The 21,889-nt window shown below is 43.0% G+C and overlaps 6 protein-coding genes across 9 annotated transcripts in view; 5 read left to right on the forward strand and 1 right to left on the reverse strand.

Annotated features, from left to right (window-relative positions):
* sbb (scribbler) overlaps positions 1-21,889 on the reverse strand; it is a 98,933-nt gene that overhangs the window by 6,652 nt on the left and 70,392 nt on the right. The window contains exons 3-5 of one of the 4 annotated variants that reach the window (XM_032436645.2): positions 4,652-4,943; positions 3,334-3,589; positions 94-2,785 (exon numbers count right to left, since the gene is read on the reverse strand). In XM_032436645.2, the coding sequence (XP_032292536.1) occupies positions 94-2,785; positions 3,334-3,589; positions 4,652-4,702 (2,999 nt within the window). In that variant the 5' untranslated portion in view covers positions 4,703-4,943. Of the gene's footprint in view, positions 1-89; positions 2,786-3,333; positions 3,590-3,788; positions 3,984-4,651; positions 4,944-21,889 lie in introns of those variants that run through there. The other 3 variants (XM_032436646.2, XM_070210242.1, XM_070210241.1) reach the window with 3 other exon arrangements.
* On the forward strand, positions 9,527-10,461 carry LOC6625349 (uncharacterized). The gene is made up of 3 exons (XM_002050966.4): positions 9,527-9,657; positions 9,725-9,877; positions 9,961-10,461. The coding sequence occupies exons 1-3, from the start codon at positions 9,580-9,582 to the stop codon at positions 10,300-10,302; spliced, it is 573 nt and encodes a 190-aa protein (XP_002051002.1). The 5' UTR covers positions 9,527-9,579; the 3' UTR covers positions 10,303-10,461.
* On the forward strand, positions 10,917-11,804 carry LOC6625348 (uncharacterized). The gene is made up of 3 exons (XM_002050965.4): positions 10,917-11,016; positions 11,083-11,235; positions 11,307-11,804. Exons 1-3 carry the CDS (start codon positions 10,939-10,941, stop codon positions 11,646-11,648), a joined length of 573 nt encoding a protein of 190 aa, XP_002051001.1. The 5' UTR covers positions 10,917-10,938; the 3' UTR covers positions 11,649-11,804.
* LOC6625347 (uncharacterized) lies at positions 13,647-14,395 on the forward strand. The gene is made up of 3 exons (XM_002050964.4): positions 13,647-13,723; positions 13,779-13,928; positions 13,994-14,395. The coding sequence occupies exons 1-3, from the start codon at positions 13,655-13,657 to the stop codon at positions 14,336-14,338; spliced, it is 564 nt and encodes a 187-aa protein (XP_002051000.3). The 5' UTR covers positions 13,647-13,654; the 3' UTR covers positions 14,339-14,395.
* Positions 14,913-15,487, forward strand: LOC6625346 (uncharacterized). Its single transcript, XM_002050963.4, has 2 exons — positions 14,913-14,982; positions 15,044-15,487. Exons 1-2 carry the CDS (start codon positions 14,923-14,925, stop codon positions 15,419-15,421), a joined length of 438 nt encoding a protein of 145 aa, XP_002050999.3. The 5' UTR covers positions 14,913-14,922; the 3' UTR covers positions 15,422-15,487.
* LOC6625448 (uncharacterized) lies at positions 15,916-16,843 on the forward strand. Its single transcript, XM_002050962.4, has 2 exons — positions 15,916-16,166; positions 16,221-16,843. The coding sequence occupies exons 1-2, from the start codon at positions 16,098-16,100 to the stop codon at positions 16,755-16,757; spliced, it is 606 nt and encodes a 201-aa protein (XP_002050998.1). The 5' UTR covers positions 15,916-16,097; the 3' UTR covers positions 16,758-16,843.

Consider the following 21,889-nt stretch of genomic DNA (forward strand, 5'->3'; position numbering starts at 1 on the left):
TTAGAAAGGCATCTTTATTTTCGTTAACAATATGCAGAAGGCAAACGAAGCTCGAGCATGTGGATAAGGGCAGGGGGCTGGGCAGCTACTCACCTTGGAGGAGCCCAATCGTGTCGGGTGCAATCGAGCAGAGTGCCCACATAGGTCTTGCCGCGCCACGTAACATTCACAACGAGTACACCGCCCTCGGTCTCGTGCCAAACGATGCCCTCGAGGGTGACCGAGGTGCCCGGCTCGCAGGGTCCGAGGCAATCCGGCTCGGTGATGGTGCCAACGGATGTGCCAATGCATATATCGACCATATCTTTGCTGTTATCGCTATGCTTGGCACGTTTAGCTGGCGGGGATTTGCTCTCCTCATCGCCGGCGCCACCGGTGCCAGCGCTGCCCGCAGGCACCGAAATTGTGTGGTGCATGGTGGCTGAGATCATGCCCGGAGCCATCAGTTTGGCCTGTGCCAGGCTGGCCGCCTTGCTATCTGCATTGCTGCCCGCCGCACCAGCTGCCGTTGCGCCGCCCGCTGCAGCTGCTCCACTCTGGCTGCCCGCGTAGCTGCTGCTGTTGTTGCTGTTGCTGTTGGGGTTGCTGCTGTTGCTGCCGCTCGAGGCAGCCGCTGCGGCCAGCTGTGCGGCAATGTGTGAGGAGATTTTAATGCTGGCATCCTTGCCCGGCGGCCCAGGCGCATTGGCGGCACCTGCATTTATACTGCTGCCGCCGCCAGCATTACCTGCTGCTGCTTGCGAGGCACTGGTTGCCGCCGTCGTTGCAGCCAGCAGCGAGGCAGCCGCCGAGACAACAGCTGCCGGGGAGCCAGCCGAGGGCGTGAATACGCCCGGCGGCACAGCCGTTGCGCTCGAGCTGTTGCTGCCGCTGCTGTTGCTCATGCGTCGTATGCAGGCGTGATGCGAGCAGGGTGGCGCCGAGCCGGCGGCAGCAACATCGCCGTTGCACTGACAATTGCTGCTGCTGTTGCTACTGTTGTTGCTGCTGTTGTTGTTGTTGTTGCTGTTGTTATTGTTGTTGCTGGCGTTCTTCTCGGGCGTGTCCTTTTCGCCAGCTGCCGATGCAGCTGATTTGTCCACGCTGAGGCGATTGGAATGTGCGTTCTTGTCCTTGGTCTTCTCACGCCTGTGCCCAGAGCTGCCACGCTTGTTGCCCTGCGGCGTTGACTGTGCATTATTGTTGCTGCTGCTGCCGCTGTTGCTGCCGTGTGTATTATTTGGATTGGCGCCGCTGCCGCCGCTGTTGCTGCTGCTGTTGTTGTTGCCGCCGCTGCTGGAATTGTTGAGATGCTTTTTGCTGCTGCTGCTGCTGCTGCCGCTAGAGCCGGAAGAGTTGCCGCTGCCCGAGTTGTTGCTGCCGCTCGAGTTGTTGCTTAAGGAAGACGCATTCGCATTGCCGCTGCCGCTGCTGTTGCTCATGCCGCCGCCGCCGCCGCCGCTGCTGCTGCTGGTGCTACTGCTGCCGCCGTCCTCCTGCTGGCTGTTGCTGTTGTTGGAGCTGCTGTTGCCCAATGCACCGTTCTGCTGTTGCTGCTGTTGATCTGTGGCCTTGACTATTTCATGTTTGGCCTCGGAGCTCTTTGTGCCGGGCTTGGTGCGTTTGATCTTCATTTTGAGTCCTTTATCGAGCGTTGCCTGATGATCAATGGACATTTTTGCGCTCGATTTACCGCTGCCGCTTTGCGAACTTTGCCCACCAACTGTGGCTCCACCAATTGTGTTGCTGTTTATGCTGCTGCTGTTATTATTGCTGCTGCTGCTGCCGCTGCTGCTACTGTTGTTGTTGCTGCTGTTGTTGTTGCTAGTGTTGCTGCCGCTGCCGCTGCCTGTTTGTGAGGACATGCCGCCAGCGGAGAGTTTGGCTTGTTGTTGACCACTGCCGCCGCTGCTGCTGCTGCTGCTGCCTGTTGTGGAGGAAGACTGGCTGACGCAGGAGGAGACCAAGTTGCCGCCTTTGGAGAAGCCGGCAAATGTCGAGGATGACAATGTGCTGCCGGTTGTGCCTGCGTTGGCTGCGCTGTTGCTGCTGCTGCTGGTGCTGCTGCTACCGCCGCTGCTGCTGCTGTTTTTATTCTGCTGTTGACTGTTGTTGTTGTTGTTGTTGTGATTGAGACCAGGGCTATTCAATTGTGCGACTAATGCAGATTTGTAGCCCTTACCAGTTGTGCTATGATGATGATGATGATGGTGGTGATGGTGATGATGATGCTTGCCCGCGGACGATGAGGACGAACCTTTACTGTTGGACAACACAGCTGCGCTGCTGTTGTTGCTGCTGCTGCCAGTTGCTGTTGCCGCTGCTGGCGTTGCGTTGGCGCTGCCGCTGGCAATGGGCTGGCGTGTGAACTTAATTGTGGTTGGCGATGTGGCCGACAAATTGCTATGCAATGTGGTCTTGTGCGATTTGTGAGCAACTCCTGCTCCTGCTGCTGCTGCTGTCGATGATGATGATGATGATGATGTTGCTGCTGCTGTGCTGTTTGCTTGTTTAGCATTTAGCGTTGTCGTCGTCGTCGTTGTTGTTGCTGCTGCTGTTGTTGGTGTTGGAGTTGGTGTTGCTGTCGTTTGGTTGCCACCACCCGAATGCGCCGCCGACTTTTCAATGTCAGCGTCTAGATCGTCCAGCAGCTCTGGTATGCCGCCAATATTCCACTCGTCCTCGTACTCAAAGTTAGTATCCTTCGATTCACTTGAATTAGATGAGCTGCTGCTGCTCGCCGACGCCGTTGAGTTGTTTGTTGTCGTTGTATTTGCGGCGTTTGTTTTGCTAGCGCCAATCAATTCTGCATGGGAAAAGCCAAAATGGAATGCGAGAGATTAGAAACGGAAATTGATTGGAAGAAAATAAAAAAGAAGTAAATCAGCTTGTGGACAATTGCCAAGTGCTTGTGTGCTCAGTTAGCTAATGTGCTTAAGAGCATGCTCTCTGCAGTTTTCTCTCTTTAAGCCTGGAAGGAACGCGTTTCAAGCTGCAGAGAGCGCAGCGCGTGCTGAGGCTGGCTGCTCACGCTTCAATATATTAAAAATCTAAATAAAAACGCTTGCATTAAGCATGCACAACAAAAAAAAGAAAACCAAAAAAAAATCGGCTCCTCTCTGACAGGAGGGCTGCCGAAATCCTCAATTTCAATCAAAAGCTCTTGCACCGATCGTCAATTTTGTTCTATTTTTTGTGCCTGCCTGCACACAATTGATTTCCAGTTGCATTTTGCACTAGGTATGTACACACACACACACACACGCATGCACATGGCACATGCATATATGTATGTATATATGTACATATGCATGTACATACACAAATACTTATGTAATTGTGTGCTCTACTTACTCGTATGCTTCTTAATCGCACTGTTGCCTTGCAAATTATTCGTTGCTGTTGTTGCCTTCACTTTGTTATTGAAATTCAATGCTTGGTTTGTGGCTACCGTTGTCGTTGCTGCTGCTCCTGTTGTTGTTACTGTAGCCGCTGTTCCTGCTGCTGCTGCTGCTGCTGCTACTGTTGTTGCGTTTGCCGCACTTAAATTAGCTAACAATTTATTCTTAATATTGCTTTCCGTTGCTACGTTGCTGCTATTCAGGGCCACCTGCAAGAGCAAAGAACACCAAAAACATATACATATATGTAATGCAGCTGTGTGTGAGCGCGACAAAGCAGAGTTTTAAATCTCAGAAAATTACACGAAATACACCGAAAAAAAAAAAAAGAAAAAAACAAATTGTGTGTGTGGAGGAGGGGGAATACTTCTTGCTGTTTGCCTATGCCGTTGCCTGTTTCGTCGTTACCTTTTTAAGCGATTTTTCCATTCCATATCAAGCGGATATATTTGAAAAATTCCAATTGCAAACGATTTATTGTACATTTAAATTGAACAAAATAAAAATAATAATAATAAAGAAAAACGCCGAAAATGTTTTGCGCGAGCGTTCTTCAGCGTCCTTTTTCGTTTGGCAGCGCGGCGACGCAGATGAGACTGAACACAAAAAAAAAAAAAAAGAGCTCAAAGAGCAACCACCGAAAACAGCACGCACGCAAGCACACAGACACAAACACACGCAAGAAGAACGCACACACTAACACAGGCACGTACAGAGCGGGAGAGTAAATGAGAGCGAGCGGGCGAGAGCGGCTAGCGCATAAACAAAAACGCCACTTTAATGCGAGTGTTGGTAAACGGCATACACAATGTGTAGTTCCTATGCTGCTGCTTCTGTTTTTGTTGTTGTTCTTGTTGTTGCCGTATAATTTACCCCTGTCTCATTCCATGCTCGTTCAATAATAAAGAAAGACAGCTTTAAGTAATTGTGATTATATTTTGTTCAAACCAATAAATCAAACATCACAAAATTTAAGCTACCGCTGCGACCACAAAGCAAAGCAGCTTGCTCAACTCACACACACACGCACACACACACACAAAATTATAAATAGTAGTTGTGTTCTTTTCTTTTTGCTCTACCTTATCGGCATACTTTTTGCTTTATCTGCGTACTGTAAAGTCTAGTGGCCACTTGAGAACCGCCCCACTCGAGGGCTAGGCCAAGCGGAGCAGATGACAATAAAATAATTACGGCTCTTATCGCATTTAGTGTAAGGGTTACTTGGACGGGTGGTGGGGAAGTTGTCTGGGGTGCTACATGCCACTTACCTTATTCGGGTGGTGGCTAGTGTTTGCCTCGTTACGTCTCATTGACTCCATGCAGACGCAAACGATCGGGCGGCCGCACTGTGCGGGCCCAAAGTACTACCAATAGTGCCTAGGAACGTACTTTTCAATGTGCTGCAGCCAGTGTTGCTGATCTTCTGCTTGTTGCTGTTATCGTTGTTCTTGTTGTTGTTGCGAGCTTGACACTGCTGTCGCACTGTCGCGTTTTCCAGGCAACGACACAGGGTGGAGACGCAGGGCCTCGGCCCTCGGGCCAAACTGTTCATTTTCAAAACTGCAAAGACAGAAGAGCGAGAGAGAGAGAGAGAGAGAAAGAGAGAGTGAGTAGCAGCAAAACACAATCAATATGCCATCAAGTTTTAAAGCTATAAATAAAACATGCAAAATAACAAACAAAAAAAAAAGGAGAGGAGAAGAGAAGAGAAGACAAGAAAAAATACATAAATAACAATTTTGTTGCCTTTCAAGTGTGGCGGCCTTTCCGAGTTTCGCGATTAGCGCTGCCCGCCCTCTTATCGCGCACTCTCTCTCTCTCTCTCACACACTCTCTCTCTCTCTCTGCCCCTCTGTCTGAATTTGTAGCTGTGATTTGCTATAGGGGCTGCACTTGGCAGACACCTTAACGACTTGGCAATTAAAACACTTTTCGCAATTTACTGATAACCCACTCAAGTGCTTGAAATATGATTTGGGTTAACATGTTGCCGTTGCCCGAGCACACGGTAGCCGATTCCTGATAAGATAGGGCCCAACCAGAACTCGTATCGCTCAACCAAAAACTATTTGTCACACAACGAAATAGGCTCACGTTTTTGAAAGACGCACATTATGCTCTAGCATAAAACAGTTAAGAAGAGCATTAAGCATAAAGCCACACATTGATCGAAAATTATTACTGTAACTATTTCAATATGCTTGGCATAGTGTGCTCTTGTGGGTGTGACGTCATCGGTGACAGGCGGCGCCCGTAATTAAGTCGTTGTGTGCTGTCGACTTGTCACTTAAAACTGCTCACTCTCTTAGTGGCTGCTTATTGAGACGTACTTAAATATTCACAGCCATAGTATATGCATATATGTATATAGGTATATAGATGTGTGTGTGTGTGTGTCTGTGTACACTTTTACAAGTTGTCAGCGGCTAATCGGTTTTTAGTTCCCTCTTTGCGCGTCCACATAAGCCGCTTTGTCAGACACTAAAAGCAGCCACCGCACGTGGATTATCACTGGGTGTATGTGTGTGTGTGTATGTGTGTATGTGTGCGCGTAAGCCTGTGCATGTGTGTGCATGAAAGCTCTTTGTGCTTTACTATCTATGACAGTTTCACAAATTGGGTCGCAACTTCCAACACTTTATGATCGTCATAACTCCCACGCTGTCTTCCATTGAATGGAATACGAGCACACATACACATACACATACACACACACGCATCGCATTAATGTATGAACGAGTTGGAAAGTCTGCGGATTATTTTGTCGTTTTGTGTGTGTGTGTTTTTTTTCTGTAAGCTGAGTCAAAAAACGAGGCAAGCAATTAAATTTGCATGTGGTTAGCATTTTTTTATACAATAATTAAGTAAAGCAAACAGAAACATATACATATGTAGACGTGTGTGTGTGTGTGAATGAAGTTTTATTTTTTAATGTGGGCTGCTATTTTGTTTGCCGTTTATATGAAGTTGTTGTTGTTGCTTTTGTGTGTGTGTGTGTGTGTGTGTGTGTGCGTGTAATTCTGCCTTTTAATATGGATATTTAATTAATTGAGTTGTTGCTTTTATTGCCATTAATAAAGAGAGCCCACGCAATTCATGTGTGTGTGTGTGTGTGTGTGTGTGTGTGTGTGTGTGTGAGTCTGTCGTAATAGTTTGGATTTAACAGGCGTAAGCCTCGTGGGAACCATATGTACATATTGTAGTACATATTTTTCCCATATTTTTTCTTCTTCATAGAATATTATTTTGTATTTCTTTTGATGTTACGTTTTGTCACCTTTTTTGCGTTCTTTTGATGCGTTCTATCTTCTTGTAAATTAGCATTACATATTTATTCATATATGCATGTATTTGATTTCCATTGATATTTCTCTACACAATTTTTTTTTAATTCCACATCCCCTTTCGCCTATTTCTTTGTGTGTTTGCTTGACTTTAGACTGTTTACCTCCCCCAATGTCAGTGTTGTGTATTTTTGAAGTTTTATCTCCCTCTAGTGTTGGATTATGCATCCTTCCTTCTGTGTATACTTTTCTGTTATCTTTTTATTTCACCACACATTTGCGTTCTCCATGGTCAGTTATTGTGAATGGATTTGATTTGACTTGAAGGCCTCTTCACAAGTCCTTCAACAGCACCCATGGGAGCAGATTGCCGCGCCTATGATTAACGCCACGTGCAGCGTGGGTGGTCGCTGTGTGGCATGCGGCATGCGGCATATGGCATGCGGCATGCGACGTGCCAAAGCGCGGTAAGTGCTGTTGCAGCCATAACAAACAAACAAACAAGCCGACTGAAACACTACATAATTTAGACAAATCAATAAATTACTAATAGCCGCCGTTGAACATACCCCAGCCACGAATTCGGTTGGAGACTGTGACGCAGGCCAGGGCAGGGCGGGGCAGGCAGAGCGAGAAAGAGGTTGTAAGACGAAGAAGAAGACGATAAAGCTGCCGGAGCAGTTTCCAGTTGCCGCAACACTGACACAGACACAGACACAGACACAAAAGACAGCGCCGGTCATCGTTAAAGTCGTGTTTTAAATTGGGTTTGCGGCTCGACTTGAAAAAAACCTCGAAAAAAAAAACTTACAAAATATATACATATATAAAAAAAAATATTTTTCTTCTCCATTTTTATGGCCATTGGAACGGGGCGGGGGAAGCGTGTTTTTCTGCTTTATGGGCGACAGCAGCCGCGTCTTGTTATGGGGAGCTCTGTGCGCGCCCCAAAGCCTGTCCGCACGTACTAAACAGCAAGAAATAGCTGCTGAGACGGGCGGGAGGAGGGGGGGCAGTGTGGCACATCGCAACTAAGTTCAAGATTTACGAGCACATCGTCAGGCAGCGTCATCATCTTTGCGGTTGGCATAAGATCGATCCGCGGTTGCCGCTAAACGAACGCCTCTGGGGAGTTGCCAGTGTTGCGCTTTTATTAGCGAACCCAACCGCAAAAGCATCCAAAGGAGGCATCCAACTGGACTACCCATCTGCCCGCTTGCTTCCCCCCATTCGCCTGGCTTAAGTTCAAGTCGCGCCACAAATTGAGTTTCGTTTATAATTTCGCGGGCTGTTATTTTGTTTTGATTCGCTTCGATGCGCGATAATTTGATTTTATATTCACAATACACACACACACACACACACAAAAACGCACATAGTGGTGGGGGTGGTGTCTGGTTGCGTTGGTGGCTCAGAAACGCCTGTGGTTCGGTTCGTCGCTAGGTTCAATTAAATTAAGTGCAATCGCCTCTGCAATATGTTAGGCCCAAGTGCTGCCTGCCTGCAGCCAGCCTACAATATATTCATAAGTATAAGAACGGATGGACGCACTCGACTGCCGATCGAGCCACTTAAAGTGAGGGGAATGGGGGAAATGCCTGGTTAAGGGGTGCGGTGCAACACTGCGGCACATCATTCAATTGGTTTTATTTTTATTTTACTTTTTCTTTTGTTTTTTTTATATTTTTTTCAATATCGATCACTGAATGGTTGAAACTGAAGTGGTTCTGCGGCACCCTCAAGTGGCTGCCGCTTTGTTACCCCCGCCTGCTCAGTCGAGCGCTATTATACCTCGTCATTGTTTGGGCGGTAAGAGGGTAAATTTGGGCCAAGCAGATAGTTCGATTCGGATAGTTGGCAGAAATAATGTGCTGAACAATGCACTAATTCTGTTTATATTAGCTTCTAAAAAGCCCTAGAAGCTATTAATTTTAAAATCTGTATGCAAGCAGATAATAGTTAGATATATAGAAAATAGATAATATAGCGTACAATTCGTATATGTTATTCACAGCGCTTAACTGACGCATGACATTAAATTGCATTTCAATAACAGCTGCAAAGCTTAGTAAATACATTTCACAGTTAAGCCATATGCATATTTCTCTGGGAATAACATGCGAATGTTATAAACAGGGCATTACCTTCTGTTAATTTACAGTTTTCAAGTTTATAGCGAATTTCATAGCTGTAATGATGTGATGTTATCTTAACATAACATATATTGCTTGTTTAAATATTGTTTTTAACATTACATAACCGATCTATATAACAGACTGTTAAGCGAATGCTGTTTAACTTTAAAAATTAAGACTTTATGTAACAGAGCCGGCAGATATTTACTTGATTGGAAAGCAATTTATGGTTTCTAGTTGAAATAAATTCTTAACAAAAAGCAATAACTAGCAACATTTAAATAATTTACGATTTAACAGGGTATCACATAGCTGTATATTGTGGCATTTGCCAGCCCTTGTCTGTTGGTTGTTCTCCATGTACTCCACGCTTGGCTCCCTCGCGGTGCTGATAATTCATAAATTTATGACTATATTTTTACCCGAGCTTTGTAATTTGTCGTTGTCAGCAACATATGAATGTGAATTTATTATGAATACATTGTACTCAGTGAATACGGACTCCAGTTGCGAGTCATAGAGTTGCCTATGTAAAGAGAGCACGTTGTTGCATGTTATTCGATAGAGATTGGGAATTTATCAAGTACCGTAGATGAAAAGTCATTGCTAATAAAAACTTGTTAAAGCTACACAAAGCAGCTCGTGTTAACACGGTTAATTGGCTTGAAGCTAAGAATCTACAATGAAATATACACTACTGATGATATAACCCGATCTATATAAATCGAAAAATTTAGCTACTCGAAAAGGGACTCACATAGCCAGCGCAGATCGGAAATGACCACCAGTTCGTTTTTATTGTCCTTCTCTGTGGCATGGATTCTACTTTTGCTTGTCGCTGGCTGTGCTGGCAAGGTAAGCTGTGAATTGTTCAGGCCAGGATGCGACATTCACCTAAAATTCAAACTGAACCCGTTTGCAGCGTAATTGGGATTATGAACCAATCTCTATAGATGTCAGAACGACCGATGCATCAAAAATAAATATTGAGGCAACTGTTGAAAGCATGGGACGTGATGGATATGCTTTTACGGGCAAAGTGTTACTCAATTTCGATATGGACGAAACGACCATGGTGGGTGTTACGCAATCGAAAGGCTTCTTTATATGTATATTATATGTTATATATATAATAAATTCATCATATTCATTTACCAGGTGGAGGCTACGGCCTATCGCAGCTCTACGGGAAGCGAGGAAGATTACAAGCTCTTACCCTGGAGCATACCGAAGCAGACATTTGAAAAGTTTGCCAATTCCCATTACAAGGAAATTGTCTACAAGAATCTGGAGCACTGCTCGAATATACCCAAACCGGAGAATGTGTATCCCTGGCCAAAAGGCAACTACAGTTTCGATAGGTGCACTGCAACTGGCGATGGCATGCCCGAAATTGTGCCGGAGGGCTACTACAAGGTCATCTTTACCATCAGCGGGGAGGTCGAGGCGGGTTTTACAACCATTGTAAAGCTGGTCACGAAACCGGATATGATTGGTTAAGACCCAAAGACAACCGAAAGATGATGACATATAAAAAACCAATATTGAATAATAACCAAAAAAATGTAGTTAGTTTTAACATTATCTATTCATATCTATCCGAGTGGTTCCAGGAAAACACAAGTTATATTAAATTTAAAATAGCTCTGCAATACGAAAGTGCTTTCACATTTTTTGTGGCTGATTCTTTTCAATAATAATAGCTGGTTGCTTTTTTTTAGAAAACTAGAGTTGTATGTGAAAGGTGCATATAGTAGGTATTAGAGATTCCCCTTTTCACCTATTTCATATGATTGCAAGTGAGGTTCCAATTGCTATCACAGATTTGCACGTGTTGTAAAAATGACATCCAGCAATATTTTACAGCTTGTAAAACTATTAGGAATGACATAAATAAATAGAAAATTAAATGATTTTATTATTAAGAATTATTCTTATCATTGGATATTAACAAAAATAATAGTGGAAATGGACACGTTGATATGATTAGATCAGATTGTCGGGCCGGGCATCTGTTTATAATTTTAATTGCTGTCAAGCTTACAACCCACAAAACGAATGGGACACATGACAAAATCAGCATATAAGTATAAATAATCTGACTGCAGATTCAACCATAATCAAACCCCATCGAAAATGTATACGGGTCTGCTGCTTTCGCTCTCCGTGGCTTGGATATTGCTTCTATTGCTCGTTGATGGCAGTGCTGGCAAGGTAAGCGATGCAGAGTTTGACACAGTGAAGGATATGCCGCCAAATGCCAACTGATCCCATTTGCAGCGAAATTGGGTATACGAACCACTCTCCATAGATGTCAGATCGACGGATGCATCGAAAGTGCAGGTTGAGGCAAAGGTTGAACGCATCGGACGCAGGGATACCGCTTGTTCGGGCAAACTTGTAGTGAATTGCGATATGGACGAAACGTTTATGGTGGGTGCTCCAATGTGAAAGAGCTCTCTATATATAATGTATTGTAAATTCGATGGCTATTTATCCACCAGGTGGAGGGTACGATTTATCGCAGCTTTTCGGGCAACGAGGACGATTACAAGCTTTTGCCCTTAGGCATACCGAAGCAGACATTTAAAAGCATTGTCGAATCGTATTACAAGGACATTATCTACAAGAATCTGGAGCACTGCTCGAATATACCCAAGCCGGAGAATGCATACCCCTGGCCCAAAGGCACCTTCATTTTCGATAGGTGCACTGTAACTGGCGATGGATTGCCCGAAGTTCTGCCCGAGGGCTACTACAAGATCAACTTCGACATCAGCGGACCAGTCGAGACTGGCTTAACAGCTATTGTAAAGCTGACCTCGGAACATGACATAATTGGTTAAGCCCAGAGACAACCCAAGGGCCATGGCATAAAAAAAATAATATGCACAGTTATCGAAAGAATTAGGTTAGTTTCAACAGTATCTATCCGTATCTAGCCGAGTGGTTCCAAGAAAACACAAGTTATATTTAATATACAACAGCTCTGCAATTTGAAAGTTCTTTCAACTTTTTTGATGGTAAGAAAAAGGCAACTAGAGTTTTCTGTTAATATATAATAATTATTTATTGACTGAAACTAATCACCAGACGATCCACAGCCACGGATGAAACCCGTGCTGTTAATTTGTAAAAATGAGATAAATGGATAAAGATATGATCATATTGGATGCTAGGGACATGTTAACAAGGTTTGCGCTTGTCAACCCTAATGGCTACAACCAACAGTACGAATCGGACTCACGACATAAACAACATACTTACTATATATAAATAATCTGTCTGTTGGTAGGGTCATAGCCACAACTCATCCGAAATGCATGGGGGCTTGCCGCTGTCGTTCTCTGTGGCATGGACACTTCTATTGCTCTGCAATGGCTGTGCTGGCAAGGTGAGCATATCTAGTAAACTGACCAATTAGCTAATGCATTTATCATTTAAGAGGCAAGTGTTGAACGTATTGGACGCGGCGAATATGACATAACTAACTAACTTAAATATATTATTATGATGATATGGACGAGAGCACTATGGTGAGTTCTAGTCTGGCAGCGAGGATGACTATGTGGAACTACCCTGGATTTTACCGAAGCAGACTTTTCAATTGTTTACCAAAACCTTCTACAGTGACATTATTTATAAGAATATAAAACATTGCTTGCATCTAACACAACCCGACAACGCATATCCTTGGTCTATTTTGTGGTCACCGGAGAAGATTTGCCTAAGATTTTGCTTCTCAGTGAGTGGCAGCGTCGTCGGATTTACTTGGATAGGTCCAGGATTATATGTGAAAGGAAGCCAACAATATGAGAACTTGAAGATATTTAAATGTGTTTAAATACACCACATAAAGTATTGAATAAGTCTGCACACTGAATATGTTTTTTTTTATTGAATGAGGTTGCCGGTTCAAATTCTAGAGAGATTAACGAAGTTGTCTTTATGAGTCAACATTGATAACAATGATCAAAATATCCAATAGGTCAGCGTATACGAATCATATACTCAATTTATTTTTTTTTTTTTTTAAGGAGGTGCAGGTACAAATTCTCAAAGATACATTAAATATACGAAAAGTTAGTCCGTCTCAGTAAATTTGTAAATGTTTGTAGAGTGTATTATAAATTGTCACTACGGTCGAAAAGTGGTTTCTTGTGGGAGAAGCATTCTTGTTTTTAAAAATATCTTAATCGACCTTGGCATTAACAATATTGCTTGACAGCTTGAAACGTTTAAGCTAGGATGCTTTCAATGTAGTTACATTATTTGATGAAGACGGAAAATTCCACCCGCAAGTATGGAAATATCGCGAGAAATCTTTTTGATTGACCTTTAGTTTTCAAAGAAATTTTCAACAAACTGAACATTTAAGAGCCTCACTACAAGGCTATTAAATAATTTCTATCCTGTTTTTGTTTTAAGGAAGGACGCAGGTTCGAATTCCTTAGACTGCGGCAATAAATTATGTTTATAGTTCGTAATCTATATTATTTTCTAATACCAAACTAATAATAACTTTATATAAATGAATATATAAAATTAATTTCTAAGCGTATTGTTAATTAATTACTGAATCATCGTAATAATAATAATAATCATTATAATACGAATTATAATTATCATAATTAAGCGATTGAGTAGTTGACATGCAATGAACTAATCCGATTTGCATGTCATTTTCATGTTATTGGGGGCACATGTGGATACTCTAATAATTGCCAAATACTTTTGGATCGATCTACAACAACAAGCTATGTGCATTTGACCCAATCTGATGCAATGACCTGTGCTATATAAGGCCAGAATGATGTGTGAGTGGCAGAAGTTAACATTGAGCACATCGACAATGTATTCGCGTCGGACTTTTACAGAGATTATTGCGATAGTTTGGCTCTGTGCCAGCTGCAGCGCTAAGGTTAGTTAAGGTTTAAGGATAACAAGGATAATAATATCCTGTTCATTTCATGCAGCGCCAGTGGGATTACGAGCCATTGTCCATAAGTGGCCGTACATCGGATGCATCAAAATTGACCATTGAGACCGAAGTTGCACGCGAACGACGCGACAAATTCATAACAGCCACATTTGGAATTAACTACCAAATCGACGGGACCACAATGGTGGGTGGTATTATGGAATCGATTGCTTATAGATCGGATTAATTAGTGTATATACCTTCTTACAGGTAGAGGCCATAGCCTATCGGAGCCAATCGGGCAGCAGCAGTGACTATCAACTGATGCCCTGGTCTATACCAAAGCAACCATTTCAGGATTATATCAAGGACTATTACAAGGATGTGGTCTATGGAAATTTTGGCGCCTGCTCGAATCTGCCAAAGCCCGGCACTGAGACACCCTTTCCCAAAATGACAGTCAAGCTGGAGAAATGTGTGATCACGGGCGATGGATTGCCCGAAATTGCGCCCGAGGGCTACTACAAGATTATATTCAGCGTTACCGGCGAAGTCGAGTGGGGCTTTGAGCTTATAGCTAAGGTCATTTCGAAGAGTAATATGATGGGCTATTAATTTATGTAATATGTTTACATATTATTCATAATAAAGTACATAATATAGATATCTGAATGAATGAGCTATATTCAATGTATATTCTTTTGTATTTTAAATAAAAATAATGTCGGCATTTCTAACAAAAAAAAAATTGGTAGGTGTAGTTGACTTTTTGAAGGTAAAGCTCCTATTTAAAAAAAAAAAACACATGGTATAAAAAGCTCTGAAAAGCTCGATATGTATTTAGAGTCGGTAAAACTGAGAGTTACCGAATATACAGTGAAATACACTCTACCCGCTGTTGACATGATCAGGCGTCTATATATATATAGATAGATAAATATTTATGACATTGGGAATTCACAAGTACAATTTACCCGCCCATTCACATTTTAATGAACTACCGGTTATTAAAATGAATTCGCAATTATATGGCTGACAATTAGCCCAATCTGATGGCTGTCATGCACAAATTGCAAAGATCGTTGAGGAACAATACGCTATCTAGTATACAGAGCTTAACTGATGCCCTGACCTATCCTATATAAGGCACGAATAGTCTGGTATTTAGTTCAATGCTGAAAATGTTTAGCCATTCGTTGATGTTCTCTTCTGCGAGTATAGTCACATTTGTGCTGTTGCTGAATGGCTGTGCCAGCTATGTAAGCGGAGAGTCTGATTTATGGCGTACAAATAATTATTTGATAATTATTATATTTGCAGTGCAACTGGGATTACGGTTATGAGTCCACGTTGGTGGCATTCCGAACTACGAATCCGGCAAAACTGAATGTTGTGGCGCAATTAGAGAGCCTGGGCTGCGGCGAATATTATACAACGTATCCAGCTCAGTGCCAGGGCTATTATCTAAGGAACATATCTCGGACGATTGCAATGGGCTGTTACAGGCGCTTCTCATATCCTGGTCCCAACTACCGCAGCTGGTCAATGCAAATACCTGGCCTAAGAAGACGTTCCAGCTGGAACTATTTCTGGTCCCGCACCTTCATGTGCCCGAGAACGCGCTCGAGGTCAACAGTAAGGTTAATTCTACAGTTGCCGGCACGTTTGACTGGAGCTCTGTTCTCGTTCCTCATATAAATATATATGGTTAACTATGTATAGGCTTTTACTTTGTGAATTATTTTTAAATTATACAAATTTATATTTTATAACAACAAACAAAACTTCTTCGTTTTCTTCGTCAATGTAGTTAATAAATAGAATTTATGTATACATGACATATATGTATAATAATAAATAAATAATAGTCAGACATTGAATATGTTTTCGGATGTGTGCCCAAAACAATTTGTACTCAGAAAATGTCGTGAATTGAGTTTAAAACTTTGATCTGCAATCTACATTCCATTGTGAATAATTTAAAAGAAATTTATTAAGTTCTATTCGAAGCAAGATTTAGTTAAGTTTTCTCTCGGGAACTTAACTTGTGGACATTAATTAATTTAGGGGACAACCAAACGAATTGTAGATTATAGAAATAATCTACATGAAATTGAGATTGCAATTACATAGGACACATTCGTACAAATTTTGATCAGATAGTGGACAAATTGAAATAAATCCATGATTGAACAGACTCGTTGACATGAAATATGTGTACAATTAGCCCAATCTAATGACTGTCATGCGGACATCGAACGCTTGTTAACAAGTCCTATTAAACTAATGTCAAGATCTACATGGACTTCTGGCCCAATACAATGTTATATAAAGCTCAATTAATCTGTTCAGTAGCTCAAAGCTAACATTAAAAATGTTAAAGCGTTCCTCTGCCTCGGGAATTATCGCATTTGTGCTGTTGCTGAATGGCTGCGCCGGCAAAGTAAGTGGAAAGCTTGCTTTAAACAAAGTACAAATAGGATAATGTGTATCATAGCGGTACTGGGAGTACGAGCCGCTGTCTTTTAAGGTCCAAACGTCGGATCCAAAGAAAATGAATATTGTGGCAATAACGGAACGCGTGGGACCCGGAAAATATGCCCTAACGGCCACATTGGACTGGAACTATGATACCGATGAGACCACAATATCAAATTGTGTTCTTAACCAAATTAGTCTGATATTCTCACAGGTAGAGGCTGTGGCCTATCGCAGCTCTTCGGGCAACCCCGATGAATATATTCTACTGCCGTGGTCTATACCAAAGCAGATGTATAAAAAGTATACCGCTTCCTACTACAAAGACATATTGTTTAAAAATCTCGGCCACTGCTCGAATCTACCGCAGCCCGACAACGTTGATCCCTGGCCCAGAAACATCTACAAACTGGAGAAGTGTGTGCTGACCGGCGACGGTTTGCCCGAAATAGCGCCCCAGGGCTATTACAAGATCATATTCAGGGTGACCGGCGAGGTGGACTGGAGCCTTGAGTTGATAGCCAAGTTGACAACGACCGACAATTTCTTTGGTTAAGAGAAAACAAGTGAAGAAGTCAAGTGGAAAGTTAATTGAGATGGACAAGTTTGGTAAATAAAATAGGCCAATATTTAGATGTAAAAGCAACAGGAATAGAGCTTCTAGTTTGCGCTCATTTAGTGTCCTTTTGGATCCGCTCAAAGGATTTATTTGCGGGCGTGACGAATCGCCTGCTGTGCGCAATTGTGGCACATTCCGCCAGGTGAGTTTCATGAAGAATTGCCAACGTCAGACTACCTGTGTGAAAGGGCCACGGCAAAAAATGTGGCAGCCAGGTAGAGAAATTAGTTTGCAGCAGCTGTTGCCGCCAGTTGCAAGCAACTTCAACGGTTAGATCGAGTGTGAAATTGTCAAGACATGCTCGAAATAGTTGTGGTTAAAAGTGTTAACTGTCAGACAGACGCTTGAATTGCGACTATATGTGGCGAAAACTGGGTAACGGTAAAGCTAAAAAATATATGTATAGATACAGCAGGAAAATAAACAAGAAAACTCTGACAAAATGTCGCCGTGCAAATGCAATTCGAATCGCATTTCAAGTGAAAACTCGACGCAGTCGCTGGCTAATTTATTGCAAATTGTTAAAACGATGACGAGGACCCAGTTGCTGCTGCTGTTCCAGCTGGAGTTGTTGCAGTCGCTGCAGTTGCTGCTACTAAGTTGAGTTTGTTGCGTGTTGTTGTTGTTGCTGTTGTTGCTGTTGTTGCTGTTGTTGCTGCTACAGCCCGCTGCGGCTGTCAGTTGCTGACAGGCACATTGGCAGTCGCCACAGTGTTTGCTGCAGGCGCTGTTATTCATATGAGCGCATGGAGAATGCCGTTTTACTGTTTGGCGCGGCATTAGAGTGGGCCAAAAACGTTTGGAATTCGAATTAGTTCGGTTTTAATGAGTTGTGAGTTTGCTTTAAGATGACTTATACATGTCCTGCATGCTGAATTTGAACTTTAAAGTAATTCATTATACTATTTTGATCTACCTTTCTCAAATCTGTTTTTTATGCTTATGTTTTATGTAGCTCATCAGCTTTGCTTAAACCGACATCAGTAAAACTATTTCACATTTCTATTGCCTCAAACTATCTTCGTCACATTGACAAAAAATTAACCAATCAGTAAGCTGCGTTTAGCAGCACTGCTCGTCATATTCTCCTATTTTACTTTGTAACACTTGCAAACAACTTTTCTTCCTTGTTAATAGTTATCCGAAATAAAGCTCAAAGCAGAAGTAGCGTCTATAGCATGACCATGCCCGCATATTAACTATTTAGACAATGGACACATTAACAGAAAATGGCAGCAGTTATACGTCGCTTATCAACACTGGGCTCCATGTTGACTTTCTTGCTTGCCTTCGCACTTCAGGCACACATTTTTTGGCTATCGAGGTTCAGTCTAATGTGGCCTGTTTGCATTTCGGCAATTTGCACAGACACGCATGTGCAGCGGCAGTGACAGTTGCTATTGCCGCCTCTGGCAGCACTGCATTGGCCAAGTTAGCAGCGAACATGGACACATTTTACAGCGCCTGACAATATCAAATTGTTATCTGGCATAAAATAATTACAACGCTTTAATGCAGACAAAATTGTTGCCGCTGCTAAAGTTTTCGCCTGCCAATTTGAGTGGCAATAAAAGCGCGTGTGCGAGATTTCAGTGCTCCAAAACGACGATAGCAATGGCAACGGTTACGGCAATGGCTATGGCAACGGCAACGTCAACGGAAACGTTGCCTAGTGGCAGTCGAAACTGCGCTAATTAACCAAAAACGCAGCCAATTAGTTTGGCTAACACCGCAACAGCAGCAAAGGGGCAGGCAGAGGAGCGCGGGGTGGGTTTATAGGCAACGAAGTGTGTGCGCTGAATGCAAACGTGTTGGCATGTGTCAAATATAAATGAAAAACTAGTTATACGACAGCGAGTAACAGTATGACAGAATTTCTGATTCGGCCAGTTAGTGTTGGGAGTGGACTTGTAAATGTGACAGTGTTGAACAAGTGCCAATAATTGTTATGTGGCATATAGAATAATTGGTTAGCTAACAATTTAATTCGTATACAAAACTGTTAAACTATATGTATTATTATGTATTATATGTATTGTTTTGCAATGTTAACTATGTATAATTGTCTAATTGTAGCACACAGCAGATATAAGATGTAAGATGTAAGATGTACTAGGAGGTCCTCTAGATTATTTGCCACGTATAGTGGAGCGCATTAAGAATGTTCGCATTGAGTAAATAGATTTTTATATTAGCTCTTAATCAATATCATATAAAAATCCTATAACTATATCATTTAGCTTCCAAACCGTTCTCTGGTCGAAAATTGTATAACATTATAGTGTACAACTGTAGGGATTTCATTCAATATTAAAGCCCTTTTTTAGATTTCCAAAACTCGTTGTTACAGAAAACAAAGACATGTAATTGTTGACTGCAACGACTTTAACAACACTGCACACAAACAGCACAGTTTGCAACACTGCTGCGTATTTGCAAATAAAATCAATTTGGCGAGCAAAGAGCTTTGCATATCAGACAATAACGATGCGGCTCAAATAAACAACAGAGTGCGTCGGCAGGATGAGGCGGGGGGCGAAGGGGGGAACAGTGCAGACTGCAAAGCTTGTTAAAATTCATGTAATGCATTAACTGAGAACAACAACCACAAATTACACAGTCCGCCTGGCTGGCGGGCCATCAGTCTGTTGCCGATGCCTGGGCTGGGACTGAGACCGAGATCGAGACCGTAGGCGGGCAGGGGCCGGGGTCCGGGGTATTTGGCCAAAACCAATGTCCAAACGGCCGACGGCCCGCAATGAAAAGGCAATTAAAGCGCAGCGGGCACAGACTCAAAACCCAGAGATGGAAGCCGGGCTGACTGGCTGACTAGTTGTTGTTGTTGTTGTTGTTGTTGCAGCAATCAATTGCATGCTTCAATGGACAAATATACGAGCATAGAGCAATAGAGAGAGAAAGAGAGAGGGAGAGAGAGAGAGAGAGGGAGAGAGTGAGAGGCAGCCAGAGCGAGTGCCACAGCTCAGATAGACATGGCTGATAGGAAGGCAAACGCTTGGACGACGACGACGTCGTCGTTGTCGTTGTTGTCCATGTCGGACTGCTGTGGACAGACGAACAGCTTCGCCTAGATGGACTCAACTAGATAAAGGCCTGGCTAGCCATCAACACACAAACACACAAACACACACACCAAAAATAAAACACTGTGCACCGCATTTGGCATGGCCCCGGCCAAGAGAAGCGAAGCTGTGCCCAAGAGTCATGCTCTCTGGTCTCCAGTCCATGGTCTCTGGTCTCTGGTCTCTCTATTGGATTGCGTTGCCGTTTGCGTCTTCATTCGCTGCATTTTGCAGTCAAGTGGAACGGCAAAAACTTGTTAACTTTTAGCTGCAAAAGGTTCGAATGGCCCAGACCCCGGCTCCGGGCCACGTTCGAGTCAATCAAGCGTCAGTCGTTATGCCGCCTGCCGCCTGCCGCCTGCCGCTTACCGCCTGCCGCTGCTGTTTGCTGTCGGGGCGTCAATTAATCAAGTGCGGACTCCGGTCGCAGTTGCAGTTGCAGTTCAAGCAACAGCAGCAGCAGCAGCAGCATCGGGCATAATCATTGCAATCAAGTCATTTACCTGCATGGCATGCACTCACATGCATGAGAGATCGTTCAATTGTCACTTGACAGCAATTAACACAAATTTCTACGACTTTTGGTTACGCCCCAAAAAAAGCAATGTTTGGCTTGAAGTTGTTGTAATGTGTGCAGCAGCAGCTTCTTAATTCGATTTATCGATTGATTATTCCATTCATATTCGATAGCTGGTTTTGAGCATACCTCTGGGTCTTTGTGGTCTTTAATTATTTACAGCCAAATTGTGTGTGCCGGACTGTGCCCAAATTAAGTTTATCTTCAGATTCATAACTTTCTACATTTCAATTTGAGTTGTGTTTGTTTCAGGCTGCCGCAACAGCAATAAATGCGGCAGCCCCGACCACAACAGCAAATATTGCAAATCTTTTCAGTTTGTCTTGGGACACGACATTCGCATGCTCTGCATTTAAAATGTGCATGAAACGGGGTATATGGAATTTAGTTTGTGTTTTGAGTATCAACTGTTAGGGATATGGGGCGTGCTTTTATAAACAGCGCTACGCAAAGGCCAACAACGGGGCCTTAACAGAGCAGACTATGTTAAGCAGCTGTTAACAAAGATATGCGTCAGTTACTTTAACAACATCTAGTTAACAGCGATAAAAACTGTACCACTTTAACATCATAGCGCTATGTTCAGAAGCTGTTATGTAAATATATAGTTTTAAATGTGCAGAGTATTTACTTAAAAAAGCTTTTAAAAGAGTTTGTATACCATGTTAAGCAACTGTCAGCGTCAATTTAACAGCATTTTTTTTACATAATTTGTTGCCTTCGCTGTGGAATTGACAACATTTGAAGTTACTTTAATAAAAATGTTAATTGCCTAACAACATCTTAGTCTTAAATTCAAGACTTAAACATTTTTATATGATCAAGACTTTGGCACTGGCTAACTCTTAGTTAAAACTGTCTCTAGAGTATTTTTGCTTCTTTCTGGCCCGTTTCCGCGCCCGTGTCTCACCTCGCTCTACTGAATCTTTTGCAACCTCAGCGCGCTGTTCAAGTGCTTTGGTCTGTTGTCCTCGGGGCCTTTTAGCTGCAGCATACTTTTGGTTTTATGTTGCAGTAAAGGGCACAAAAGCCAGAGAAGAATGAGGCACTGTAGAGCTAAAGTAACTGCCGGGCAGATACGATGCCAGGCAACAGACTTGCCACAGACCAACACACACACACACACACACACACACATACACGAACACAGGCACACATAGGCTAGATATATAATACATTCAGCTCTTGTTGCCATCTTTGCCTCGCCTGATGAAGTTAAACAATTCCCGAGCTGAAGGCACAGGCACTGGCGCAGGGGCAGCCACAGGGGCAATCGCAATGTTCATTTAGTTGCCGCGGTGGCAGCTACTAGTCAAGATTTGCATAGCCGCTCCGCGCTACCCCACTTTTGGGGCAACACAGCAAGTAATCAAAGTGCGACAAGGTTTCTTTTTTTTTTTCGGTTTTTGTTT

This window comes from Drosophila virilis, chromosome 5 (assembly GCF_030788295.1).
Source record: "Drosophila virilis strain 15010-1051.87 chromosome 5, Dvir_AGI_RSII-ME, whole genome shotgun sequence".
Lineage (NCBI taxonomy): Eukaryota > Metazoa > Arthropoda > Insecta > Diptera > Drosophilidae > Drosophila > Drosophila virilis.

Excerpts from the sequence above, each read along its gene's own strand:
- LOC6625349 (XM_002050966.4), top strand. The coding sequence starts at position 9,580 with ATGACCACCAGTTCGTTTTTATTGTCCTTCTCTGTGGCATGGATTCTA. Across the intron at positions 9,658-9,724 it reads TCGCTGGCTGTGCTGGCAAG|CGTAATTGGGATTATGAACC; the intron begins GTAAGCTGTGAA and ends ACCCGTTTGCAG. Across the intron at positions 9,878-9,960 it reads ATATGGACGAAACGACCATG|GTGGAGGCTACGGCCTATCG; the intron begins GTGGGTGTTACG and ends TTCATTTACCAG.
- LOC6625348 (XM_002050965.4), top strand. The coding sequence starts at position 10,939 with ATGTATACGGGTCTGCTGCTTTCGCTCTCCGTGGCTTGGATATTGCTT. Across the intron at positions 11,017-11,082 it reads TTGATGGCAGTGCTGGCAAG|CGAAATTGGGTATACGAACC; the intron begins GTAAGCGATGCA and ends TCCCATTTGCAG. Across the intron at positions 11,236-11,306 it reads ATATGGACGAAACGTTTATG|GTGGAGGGTACGATTTATCG; the intron begins GTGGGTGCTCCA and ends TTTATCCACCAG.
- LOC6625347 (XM_002050964.4), top strand. The coding sequence starts at position 13,655 with ATGTATTCGCGTCGGACTTTTACAGAGATTATTGCGATAGTTTGGCTC. Across the intron at positions 13,724-13,778 it reads GTGCCAGCTGCAGCGCTAAG|CGCCAGTGGGATTACGAGCC; the intron begins GTTAGTTAAGGT and ends CATTTCATGCAG. Across the intron at positions 13,929-13,993 it reads AAATCGACGGGACCACAATG|GTAGAGGCCATAGCCTATCG; the intron begins GTGGGTGGTATT and ends ACCTTCTTACAG.
- LOC6625346 (XM_002050963.4), top strand. The coding sequence starts at position 14,923 with ATGTTCTCTTCTGCGAGTATAGTCACATTTGTGCTGTTGCTGAATGGC. Across the intron at positions 14,983-15,043 it reads TGAATGGCTGTGCCAGCTAT|TGCAACTGGGATTACGGTTA; the intron begins GTAAGCGGAGAG and ends TTATATTTGCAG.
- LOC6625448 (XM_002050962.4), top strand. The coding sequence starts at position 16,098 with ATGTTAAAGCGTTCCTCTGCCTCGGGAATTATCGCATTTGTGCTGTTG. Across the intron at positions 16,167-16,220 it reads TGAATGGCTGCGCCGGCAAA|CGGTACTGGGAGTACGAGCC; the intron begins GTAAGTGGAAAG and ends TGTGTATCATAG.